General features: G+C 33.6%; 1 protein-coding gene across 3 annotated transcripts in view; it reads left to right on the top strand.

Moving 5' to 3' along the window:
• The window catches only part of SDK1 (sidekick cell adhesion molecule 1), a 1,196,729-nt gene that overhangs the window by 142,731 nt on the left and 1,040,633 nt on the right, over nt 1-13,365 (top strand). For 2 of the 3 annotated variants that reach the window (XM_031949968.1, XM_031949836.1), the window contains exon 3: nt 8,844-8,873. The exons of the other annotated variant lie outside the window; for it this stretch is intronic. In XM_031949968.1, the coding sequence (XP_031805828.1) occupies nt 8,844-8,873 (30 nt within the window). The remainder of the gene's footprint in view (nt 1-8,843; nt 8,874-13,365) is intronic. 3 annotated transcript variants of the gene reach the window in all.

Genomic DNA, 13,365 nt, shown 5'->3' with positions numbered 1-13,365 from the left:
TTTTTAAAATAAACTATCTTACAAGGTTGCATGAGATATGATCATCTCAATAGATGCAGAAAAAGCATTTGAAAAAATCCAACATCCATTCTTATTAAAAATATTTGAGAATTTAGGAATAAATGGACTTTCCCTTAAAATAATCAGTAGCAGCTATTTACAACCATTAGTAGGCATCATATGTAATGGGGATAAACTGGAACCATTCCCAGTAAGATCAGGAATGAAACAAGGTTGCTCACTATCACCATTACTATTCAATATTGAATTAGAAATGCTAGCTACAAAATTACAAAGAGAAATTCCATTTAAAGAAACTACCAAAATATTTGGGAATCTATCTGCCAAGGGAAAATTATCAATATATGAGCAAAACTACAAAACACTTTCCACACAAATAAAATCAGATCCAAGCAATTGGAAAAATGTTAAGTGCTCTTGGATAGGGCAAGCAAATATAATAAAGATGACAATACTACCTAAACTAATCTATTTATTTAGTGCTATACCAATCAGACTCCCAAAAAACTATTTTAATGAACTAGAAAAAATAACAACAAAGTTCATCTGGAAGAAGAAAAGGTCAAGACTTTCAAGGGAATTAATGAAAAAAAAATCAAATGAAGGTGGCCTAACTGCACCAAATCTAAAATTATACTATAAAGCAGTGGTACCAAAACCATTAGGTATTGGCTAAGAAATAGATTAGTTGATCAGTGGAGTAGGTTAGGTTCACAGGACAAAATAGTCAGTAACTTTGATAATCTAGTGTTTGACAAACCCAAAGACCCAAGTTTTGGGGGTAAGAATTTACTGTTTGACAAAAAGTGCTTGGGAAAATTGGAAATTAGTTTGGCAGAAACTAAGCATTGAACTACCTTTAACACCATACACCAAAATAAGGTCAAAATGGGTTCATGATCTAGACATAAAGAATGAGATTATAAATAAATTAGAAGAACATAGGATAGTTTACCTCTCAGACCTGTGGAGGAGGAAGGAATTTGTGACCAAAGAAGAACTAGAGATCATTATTGATCACAAAATAGAAAATTTTGATTATAGCAAATTGAAAAAATTTTGTACAAACAAAAATAATGCAGACAAGATTAGAAGGGAAGCCATAAACTGGGAAAACATTTTTATAGTCAGAGGTTCTGATAAAGGCCTCATTTCCAAAATATATAGAGAATTGACTCTAATATATAAGCAATCAAGCCATTCTTCAATTGATAAATGACCGAAGAATATGAACAGTTTTCAGATGATGGAATTGAAACTATTTTTACTCATATGAAAAGATGCTCCAAGTCATTATTAATCAGGGAAATGCAAATTAAGACAACTCTGAGATATCACTACACATCTGTCAGATTGGCTAGAATGACAGGAAAAGATAATGCGGAATGTTGGAGGGAATGTGGGAAAACTGGGACACCGATACATTGTTGGTGGAATTGTGAATACGTTCAGCCATTCTGGAGAGCAATTTGGAACTATGCTCAAAAAGTTATCAAACTGTGCATACCCTTTGATCCAGCAGTGTTACTACTAGGCTTATACCCCAAAGAGATCTTAAAGAAGGGAAAAAGGGACTTGTATGTGCAATAATGTTTGTGGCAGCTCTTTTTGTAGTGGCCAGTAACTGGAAACTGAGTGGATGCCCATCAATTGGAGAATGGCTGAATAAATTGTGATATATGAATATTGTGGAATATTATTGTTCTGTAAGAAATGACCAGCAGGATCATTTCAGAAAGGTCTGGAGGGACTTACATGAACTGATGCTGACTGAAATGAGCAGGACCAGGAAATCATTATATATTTCAACAACAATACTATATGATGATCAATTCTGATGGATATGGCTCTCTTCAACAATGAGATGAACCAAATCAGTTTCAACTGCTCAGTAATGAATAGAACCAGCTGCACCCAGCAAAAGAACTCTGGGGAAATAAGTGTGAACCTCTACATGGCATTCCCAATCCCTCTGTTTTTGTCCACCTGCATTTTTGATTTCCTTCACAGGTTAATTGTACACTATTTCAAAGTCCGATTCTTAAGGTGCAGCAAAATAACTGTATGGATATGTATACATATATTGTATTTGTCAAATATTTTAACATATTTAGCATGTATTGGTCTACCTGCCATCTGGGGAAGAGGGTGGGGAGAAGAAGGGGACAAGTTGGAACAAAAGGTTTTGCAATTGTCAATGCTGAAAAATTACCCATGCATATATTTTGTAAATAAAAAAGCTATAAAAATTTGCATGTGATAAATGTTTGAACTACAATCTTTAGTGCAATTTTCATCCATGAATTTCATTCATGAATTCTTATCAATATAAACTTATTGTAGTTTTAGAAGGTGGAATTATATCCCATTTCTTTTCCGTGAAACTTTAGTGATACTTTTTGTGCTTTTGGATAAGAAAATCTTACTTTTGGTAAGTGATTAGGAATATTTGCAGTAAGAGAGGAATTTCAAAACCACAAATCTAGCACTATATAAGCAAAGAATTTTTAAGTTAAATTAAAATTAAAAATTGGTAAAATTAAAATATTATAGTCCTACTTGCTTACTGTTTATCTGTTATACTTTTATTGCTTTCACTGAACTCTATGCAGTTTTATTCAGTAAATATTAGTTGAATGCCTACGATATAGATACTGAAGTATAGGTATTTAATACAAATCACTTCATTATAAACTTGTTTCTTCCAACTAAGGGAGATGAAACCCTGATGTTAGTTGAGGAAAATATTCCTTTTTCTTAGTTGAGGGAAATATTCTTTTCTCTCTCCCCACCTCAAATTGTGAATAGTCTATGGCACTGTTGTTTTTTGTCTTTTATTCTGGAAGAGGACTCTGACATCTGGGAATTGATACCATGACATGCAAGTGGATTCTACTTAATGAGGAAGCGCTGTGTCACTTGCCTTACTTTCCCCTCCAGAGCCATTTGGGTCTAGGGACCAGATACAGGATGATTGGAGGTGGTCTTCCTATGGCCTTTAAGAAAGGAAGGATATGTAAAAATGAATCAGTATTTGTCTTTTTTTGAAAGAAAGGATATTAGTCCTTAAAAACATGTAAATGCATTTAACCATAAGTAAATCTACTATTTGAAAGTTTCAACTTATAAAGCAAATAATTCACAATAATCTTTTAATTCATATCATAAAAAGTTTCAATGTATTACAGAAATTATTTATTTTGAAATTTTGAATGCTTTACTTACTGTCACCCAGATTGCTATGTTTACAAAGGCCTTTTAGATACCTGTTTTATTTTTATGCAAGACTGAGATGTACATGGAGTATCTAATTGCCTCAAATCTCTTCTTTGCTTGGACTTTAGAGACCTGTCTTTAAAGTATATAATATTATTATTTTTGTGTAACTTTTAGATCTGAAAAGCATCTTGTAGACCAATTCCTTAAAACTCCATGGACAATTAATTATGTGACCAAGAAAAATAATTTCCCCTAGGCTAGTTGCACAAATTAGTGGAGCCCTAAAAGGTTAATGACTGTCAAGCATCTTTGATGCATAGAGTCCATTAAAAGCTAGTACTATTTGAATAATTTGAACAACTAGATTAGTCCTTATTGGACAAATTGGTATGACCTGAAGGATAAACAGTAAACAGTGCCCTTTTTATGTTTCAGATAAATATTTTTAGTTGGGAGGTAAATTAAATAAGTCATTATTATAAGCCAAAATATATCCTTATATTTATTTCCAACCATAAATGTGACCTTTGGATCCTTTAATATGTTTAATTTGTTTTACTGGCTACAAATAATAATTAGGAGGTCATAAAGAAAATTTAATTTACTTGATATAGACTTTAAAAAGTAAGTCAAACTAAGTCCACCATTTTGGGAGTAAAATAAGTCCCGGGAGAACTAAATTGCTTGGTAACTGTGACTTTCTAGACTTCTTTCAGATACTATAAAGGGACAAAAACTTATTTGAATACATAGAATAGATATCTACATACTTCTACTTCTCTCCTTTCTCTTTACTCATATCTTCTTGATTTGGCTAATAGATTACTTTTAGAGGGAATTAGCTGGTTCAGTAGATGGCATGTTGGGACTGGAGTTAGGGCAAGTCACTCAATTGCCATCTGCCTCAGTTTCCTCATCTGTAAAATGGGAATAATAATAACACATACCTAAAAGTTTATTGTGGAGATTAAACAAATTAATACTATTAGTAAAGTATTCAGTACAGTGACAGGTATATGGGTGCTTAACAAATGTTTGTCTTCTACCCACCTTTCTCTATGTTTAGTTATTTCACACTTTGCTTAAAAGTTTTCAGTGACTCCCTTTTTCTGCTGAGTAAAAAAAACCCAAAAAATCAAACCAAACTATAATCTGGCATTTCCCTGTCTCTTTTAAAAATTAGATTTTTATGAGTATATTTAGTTTTTCGTTATCTGTAATTAATCTTCTCTCTTATACAAGAGAACCTTTTGTTTTAACAACAACAACATCAACAAAAAACCTTAAAAAGAGGAAGAGAAGAAATTCAGTGAAACCAATAAAAATATAAAATAATTCTGACATAGGGAATTTTTCATACTTATGGACACTAGCCATTGCACAGCAATGGGGAAAAATTATCTTCTCTAATCTTTTATCTTCTTTTTGATCTTATCTTCTCCTATCTTTTCTTTGGGTCTTTATCAATTTGCAACATTCAGTTTCAGTAGTTTTGTGGTGGTGGTTCTTTGTTTTCATATAAATTTAGTCATATTTATTATTTTTCTGCTTCTGCTTACTTTACTTTTTATCCATACATGTATTTCCATTCTTCTCTGTATTCATCATGTTTGTTATTCTATACATTACAGTTTGTTTCTGTGTTCCCCAGTTAATGACCATCAGGTTTATTTCCAGTTCTTTGCTATTATGAAAAGTTCTGCTCTCAGTGTTTTGGTTTACTTGCAGTTTGTCTCAGTCAATAAGCATTTTTAAATGCTTATTATATACTGAGGATATTAAAAAACAAACAAAAAAAACCAGTCCTTGCTCTCAAAGGTGTACTTGAGTGAATATGACAACTTGTAAATAACTAGGTATGTAGAACATATACAGAGCAGATAAAGGTAATCTGAAAGGGAGAGGAATTAATTAGCATCAAGGGTTAAAGGCCACTGGAGAAGGTGGGATTTGAGCTGAGTCTTGAGGGAAGCAGAGAAGTGAAAGACAGAGTATTCTAGGCATCGAATACAGTTAAAGACATGGAATCAGGAGATGGTCTCATGTGTTTGAAGAACTTTAAGTAAGACTATGAAACTGGATTGTAGAAGGCTTGAAGGGGAATATAGTGTAAAAAAGCTGGAAAGGTTGGAAGGGGCTGGATTGCAAAAAAGCTTTAAAAGGAAACAAAGAAATTTATATTTGGTCATGGAAGTATCTGGAAGTAGGGAGTCAGTGGAGTTTGCTGAGTAGGCAAGACATAGTTAAACTTATACTTTAGGAAAAACAGCTTGAGGGCTTTGGAGGATGGAGTGGCAAGACCATTTTAGAAGGCTGTTGTAGTAGTCCAGTTGTGTAATGATAAGGGTTATTATGTATTAGGATTGGATTGTGTCTGTAAGTGGAGATGAAAGGTGCTGAGAAGATCAAAATAATAGGATTTGGCAATTGGATATGTAGTGTGAATGAGAGTGAAAAGTCAAGGATGACACTGAAGTTTTGGATTTGCATAACTGGAAATATGATGGTATCCTGAACTGGGAAGTTAAAAAGTAGGAGGATTTGGGGTATGGGGGGAAGATGAGTTCTTTTTGCATAGGTTCAGTTTAAGATGCTTGTAGGAATTCTAATTTGAGATGTATAAAAAGCAGTTGGTGATGTAGGATTATATCACAGGAAAGAGTCTACGTTTGACTATATAGCTGTGGAATTATCTGCCCAAATATAGTAATTGAACAAAGGGGTCACCAAGTGACATGTATTGAGTGAAAAAAATGGGAGTCCAGAACAGAGATTTGAGTCATGGCATCAATGAAGAACCAATTAAGGAAATTGAGAAGGGGAAACTGGTTAAGAAGAAAATGAAGACAGAACAATGTTTTAAAAGCCTAGATTAAAAAAAAAACTAATCGACAATATCAAATGACACAGGGAGGTCCAAGAGGATTTGGATTTGTTTATTAAGAAATCATTGGTAATTTAGAGAGAACAGTTTCAGTTGAATTATGATGTTGGATGCCACATTGCAAAAGATTTTGATTTGATTTGATTTGAGACGTAGAGACAGCAATTATAGATGCTTTCTTAAGGAATTTAACCCTCAAGAGGAAGAAAAATATAGGAAAATAGTTACAATGGTTAGTATCCAGTGAGAGTTTTTCTCAGGGTGTCAAAAGCATACATGTGTTTATTAGAAGCAAGAAGGAAGGCCATAGTTAAAAAAGATTGAATTTAAGAGTGGGGATGGTAGTGGGGGAGTTTTTTTGAGAAGTGTAGAGAGATGGGATCAAATATACTAGTAGAAGACTTTGCCTTAGGAAGGAGATGGACAACGCCATCATTTGATACTGAAGTGAAGAAGAGATAGTAGAGAAAGATGTCTGTGATGTGAGATATGGAAGAGTTGAAGAAGGGAGAGAGTTCAGTAAATAGTCTCAGTCACAGTCCTCATGTAAGAGGTTAGAGATGTGTAATATCATTAGAAGTTTGCAGAGAAACAAGAAGGTTAGGATTTCATTTTGTCAATGATTTTTTTTGGGGGGTATATATGCTTAATTGTGAGTATCTTCAGAGTTTATGGACATTTTATTATTTGCATTATTCCAAATTGCTTTTTAGAATAGTTGTACTATTTCATAACTCTATCATCAAGGCATTATATTTTATTAGTTTCTTTTATTTGTATTATATTTTAGCCAAACTGAATGACTTACTTTTCCAATTATACCTTGTGCTTTCTCACCCCCTTGCCTTTGCTCATGTTGCTTTGTATTCTTCTAGTGCCTCTGCTGTGTCAGATTAACATCCTTTAAAGTTCAATTCATATTACTATTTCTTCTTCATCTCTTTTAGGATTTCTCTCATACTTCATCTCTCCTGACATCAAACATCATTTTGTATTTGTTAAAATGTATATTATTTTGTATAATTGTTCACCACAGTTATCACTCTACTAAATTGGAATATCCATGAGAGTGGAGATTGCATTTTACATCAACTTTTTATTGACTTTAAAGCTTTCCACAATGTACTGGATTTAAAGTTTTAAGGGCTTAGATTAAAATTCTATGGGGGTCACTTAATACTCAGTGATTAAAATTTGGGGAAGTTTTTTTTTTTTTAGTTTTCTCTTCTGTAAAATGAGGTCTTGGTTTAGGTAACTTCTAACATCAGTTTTAACTTCAGTACTCAGTGATTTGAAAGGTTTAATGTTTCAACTGTTTATTGATAGCTTTATGAATTTGTATAATTGGAGCTCATATATTTTAAGGGAAATATTTTGCCATAATTAAACCATCTTATCTAGAAAATAAATTCATTATAAGCGGAGACCTTATCTTTTATGAATTGGAAAAAGTGACTATTGCAACAAGTTAGAGGTGATTTGAGCCTGAACTTGGCTGATGGTTGTATAAATAGAAAGAAGACGACAGTTGAGACATGTTACAGAGATAGAAATGACAAGATTTAGGAACTGATTTGTTGTGTGGAGGGAGAGTAGTTATTTTGACAAATTAATTGACTTTACTGAGCCTCTTTTTTCTTTATCTTTGAAATGGGGTTGTTCCATTTTGATTACAAGTCTCTTTAAGCTTTAAAATTCAGTAATTTTTTTTTGTGAGTCTTTAATTTAGAGACACTGTTACCAAGTGGCTGCAACTTGGAATTGTAAGAGACCATGGCAATCAGGACTCTTAAAGATGAATTTTCCATTTTTAGAATTATAGAATTTTGTAGCTGCAATGGATTTAAAGATAATTTAATCGGATTTAACATATAATTTAACATATTTATAATGTATTGGACTACATGCCATCTAGGGGAGGGGATGGAGGAAAGGAGGGGAAAATTTGGAACAGAAGGTTTTGCAAGGGACAATGGTGAAAAGATTACACATGAATATGTTTTGTAAATAAAAAATATAAAAAAGATAATTTAATCCTATCCCTTTATTTTACAAATGACGGAACCAAGAGCAGAGAATTGAAGTGATCTAAAATATTAAATATCTGAACTTAAACAACAATCACCAAATGTGACCTATTTGAGAATTAAAAAAATATTTTTGCTTTAATTTTAACTTTATTACTTATCCTAAATTTTAGATTTGGATGCACAACTTTTATGCCAGTCCAATGTTTTGAGTGCTCTGGATATTTCTTGTTGGCTAGGAATACACAGACACAGACATAAAGATATATATATTTCTTAGCTGCAGTAAGTATATTCAGTCTATTTATATATTATATATATTTCTTAATTGCAGTAAGTATACTTAGTATATATATATATATATATACATATTTCTTAAGTGCAGTAAGTATATTCAGTCTATATATATGTATGTGTGTATATCTATATCTTAACTACAGTAAGCATATTCAGTTTATTTAAGCTCTATAACTTAAGTAAAGGGAAGATTTCACCCTTTTGGCATCCCTGAGCTCAGTCAGTGTTTCTTTTAAATAATCACAGCAGGAGAAAAAGGAAGTTTTAGAGCAATATGATGTCTCTAGAAGTATAAAAATCTTTGTACATTTTTCTTCCAGTTAGAAGAAGCTATTTTCCTGTCATTCAAAGAGAGAAGTAAAATCCACTCTTTTTTTTTTTTTGTCTCATTTCAGGAGCTGGCTTCAGTTATTTTACATATCACAGTAAGTCTTGTTAGCAATATCAAATTGCTTTTGTTGTTCATTCTCCTCCCTTCCTTCCTTTGGCCTCCTCTCCTTCTGTCCCTTAAGATGGATGCATAGTTCTCTGTTATGTTTTCCCATTTGGATGTCATCTATTCATCTAGTTAAGTAGGTTCTTGAACTTTTTTGTTTCAGGACCTCATTTTTCCTTGTGAGGACTCTAAAGCGTTTTTACTTATGTGGGCTATATGTATTGATATTTCTTGCATTAGGAAAAAATAATTAAAATATTTATTCTTTTATTTAAAATTATAATAAACCCATTGCATGTTAACATAAATAACATATTTTTGTGGAAGACATAGTTTTCAAAAGAAAACACTTTTGGAAATATTTTTAATGTCTAGATCCACCTGAATGCTCATAGCTATTTCTACATTTGAAGCATATGAAGAAAATCTGACCTCCTTTAAATATGTAGTTGACTAATAATTTAAAAGTCAAATACTGTGTTAGTAAAGTTATTAAAACTGTTTTGAACTTGCAGATTCCTTGAAAGGGTTTCAGAGATCCCTTAAGGGATATTCTGGTTACACTTTGATCTCCATTTTGTTAATATTGGTACATCAAAGTATAGTAGTAGATTGGTCCTGAAACCAGGTAGCTCTCTTAGAGCAAGATAGAAAATCTCAAAGATCCAAGTCTTAGTTAGTAGGAAATAACTCCATGCAGCTGAACAGAGCGTGCCTTTTGGAGATCAGTTCTTAGATCAGGAGGATAGTTATTCCAGAGAGGGAACCTAGGGCAGTGACAGGGCCAGTGGCGAGATGCTTTGAAAGGTCCTGCTTTGTTGGCAGTGTGTAATCTTTTTCACTGACTTCTAAACTGCCTTGAGAGTGGTCTTGAGAGCAGGATTGCAGATTGTGGTTATTTCCTTGAGCTCCAAATCCTTAAGGAAGAGGAGCCAACATGGCCTCTTGATTTTCACAAGCTGCTGCTGCTTGCTCCTATTCTCATTGCTTCCCCTAACATGTCTTCTCCTGTAGAACTTTACTTACTGTAGTTTCATCAGGTCTGACATGACTCTCCTTTGTCTATCTGAAAATGGAGTAAGAGAAGAGTTTGAGAAGGAACTTATGTGCCTCTTTACTGTAAAAGTCTAAACCAGGACTGATACTATGGTGGGGGAGAGACTGGACAGAATCTGTGAGGACCATCATGGAAAAGGACTTCCAGACTGCCTATCTGCACTCTGGGGAAGCAGCATATATCCAGCATAACTTTCATATCTCATTTGATCTCTACAGATACAAACAAGATCTAGATAGGTAGATGGTCAGTGTAAAAGAAGTTCTTAGTATACCTGGAATTGGTATGCCTGCTGGTGAACAGAGGTCCTTAAAGACAATTCATCAGCGTTTGAGGTGCTGGTGGTAGTCATAGGAGGAATAGAAAGCAAAGTAAGGCCTCAATCTTAGAAGAATTGGGCTACAGGATAGGATATCAGAGCAGGACCTTGGGCATGCAATAATGTGGCAGAAAGCTAGGTATCATCTGGGATACTTGATTAACAAGGAAGAAACAAGGATCTAATTATTAGAAGTGGAGGAAAATGTCAGAGAGATGTCAGTAGCACAGATGCCTCAACTCTGAAACTATGGATTCATTGATTTTTACATTTTCCCCTTCTTAGAGCTGGTTTTATCCCAGAAACTTGGAGTGGGATTAAGCCAGAGTTGTGTCTCCATATGTAGGCAAAATTGCTGGGGCAGGGTCCAATTTTGTCATTATCATTTATTATCATTAAAATTAAAACTTCATTATAGCAAATTCTACCAGACCTTTATATTATTGGTTGTATGAAACATTAAAAACTCTTGTTTGTAAGGATTGACTTTACTATTGTAATACCCTTTCAAAATAATTAACTCATTTTAAGCCTAAAATAATATTATGGTCTTAGCGTCATGTTTTTCTCACTTCTTCTGCTTTAAGAAATTTATGTTAGTAAAAAAAAAAAAGAAATGCAGTCACAATGCCTCTGAGATTTCAGTTAGGAAATTTCTAACATTAAGGCAGAAGCCTGATTTTCTGCCTTGTTAAAGAATAAAACTACATTTAAAAACTTTTGGGTCTTTCTGAATTTATGTCTATTCCTATTTAACCTTGGTCTCTTCATTATTGAGGCAAAATCAAGCTTACCAGAAGTGTTTGGGGAAAGAAGCAACATAGATATACTCCTGTACCTTTCAAAGGTATCAGACAGTGAAGTGGGGCAATTATCTTGTAGAACTACCCTCAGTTACTGAGGAGGTGAACACACCTGGTGTTGTTAGTTGAAAACTTTTTTGAGATGCCTGAAGAGCTGATATTTTCCCTTAATCTTTTCTATCACAGAAAGAAAGGAAACCACATTTATTTAAGCACCTATGATGAGTCAGGTACTGTGCTAAGCACTTTATAAATATCTCATTGAGCCACACAGCAACTTTGGGAGATTGGTTCTATTATTATTCCCCTTATTACAATTGAAGAAACTGAGGTAGACAGATTTAAGTGACATAGTCACAGGATCATACCATTAGTAAATATTTGAGGCTGCATTTGAATTGTCAAACCTTTAGTCAGTCTATCTTTGTCTCTGACTCTATTTGTCTGTTTCTTCTGAATCTGTCTTCTGGTTTTGTGTTTCTATTTTAAAGACACACATATAGAGCACGAAAAGGTATTCTTTGCTGATCAGAACACTCTTTTTTGTCAGTGTCATTTCTTTTCATCCAAAGATTTTTCTAACTTAATCTATAGTCTTTGTTTGATTGAAACTTGTTCTATCATTTACTTTAAGTAAATAATTGAGTGGTTTGACTTGATTTATTTAATCAACACCTGACATGACAGGATCATGGCAAGGTCACTACATAACAGAAAATAATTTCCAGTTAGCTAATGTGAAAGGGTATCTTCAGTAGACTTTGAGAAACTTTTGAAATAACATTTGCATCTAAGCTGTCAGGTGATGAGTTTGTTAGTTTCAGCAGGGACAGGGCTCTCTAGAAAAATATTTTAATTCCTTTTGAACCCCAAACAAGAGTTGATATGGAAGTTTGTTTCTCTAATACATCACTTTTTGGAGAACTGGTCTTGCTTATTTAAGATAATTCTATTAAAGCCTGAAGTCTTGCCTAAGGTGACTGGTAAGAACTAGGCAAGATTTTGATATGGGAATGACTGGGGTAATATTAGAAAGATATTAAGTATGGGGAACCAGAAATCTGATTACTAGTATTGAATTGAGGGATTGGTTACCAGAGATGACCTGGTTGTCAAAACTGGAGTATAATACCAAAGAACAGTACAGTAACAGTACAGAATCTTTGATACAATGGTGTTTCTCAACTTGGCTGTTCTTAACTGGTAGTGTTGTACCTGTTGTGTTTTCACTTTGTCATGATCAAAGTTATGATAAAAGCTTTAGCAACCACCTAACCCATTCATCTTTATATGTTAGGAATTTCATCATTAATTCATTAAATAAATATTTATCAGGTCCTGAGTATATTTCAGCTACTGTGATAAGTGCTGGTGATAGAAATAAAAAGTGATATATAGTCCTTGTCCCTGGAAAGATAGACTGAACCCTTGGCTGTAAAGAACTTAAATATTATATATATGCCATATATGCAGATATCTTCCTCAGAGAATATAAACTTCTTGATAATAGAGACTATTTTGCTCTTCTTTCTGTCTTTGTTGCTTTACTTAGTATCTGGCAATACAAAACAGTTAATAAATACTTATTACTTCATCCCATAGGTACTTGATATCTAATGGAGCTTCTTAAGCAGGATAGTGACTTAGCCCTATATTTTAGAAGTATTCATTTAGATGCTATATGCATTATGGATCAGGGAGCAAATATTTGAGTCTTTTCAAACACAGGAGCTTGTAGGAGCCCATATAGTCAGGCCCAACTCCAAATTCCAACTAAAGATCAAGTCACTATTATAGTTTCCATCACAATACATACAGGATTGTAAAAGTACTTCCTAATCCCTCCTATACCATCGGTCACTTATTCCTGAACTGACACACATGTACTGTAATTTCCAGTAATAGTCGATATGGGATCATATGTGAGCTATACACAATTCTGATATATAACCTCAATTCTGGCTTATGGAGAGAGTAGATATCTCAGAAATTCCATTCTGCCCCCGTGGAAGTTGACCAAATTGACAAGTACTTATTTTGGACTGGACCAGAAATTGAGGAGATCAAGTCCATTGGGTTGGGAAATGTTATAAAATACTTACCAAAATATAACCTGCTTCCTCTTTCTTCTCAGTACTTCTGGGAGTTGGTTGAATGTTGTTACATAACAAAGTTGTATAAATCTTGGAAAGGTTATTTTCGCTCACGGAACTTGAGTAGAATAGATGTTTGCCGTATTCAGTTTTGTCCCTCAGCGAAATTTTCGAGCTGAGACACTCTTCTCAACACTAGGATTATTATG

This window comes from Sarcophilus harrisii, chromosome 1 (genome assembly GCF_902635505.1).
Source record: "Sarcophilus harrisii chromosome 1, mSarHar1.11, whole genome shotgun sequence".
Classification (NCBI taxonomy): domain Eukaryota; kingdom Metazoa; phylum Chordata; class Mammalia; order Dasyuromorphia; family Dasyuridae; genus Sarcophilus; species Sarcophilus harrisii.
This window is presented reverse-complemented; position numbering and strand designations above follow the sequence as displayed.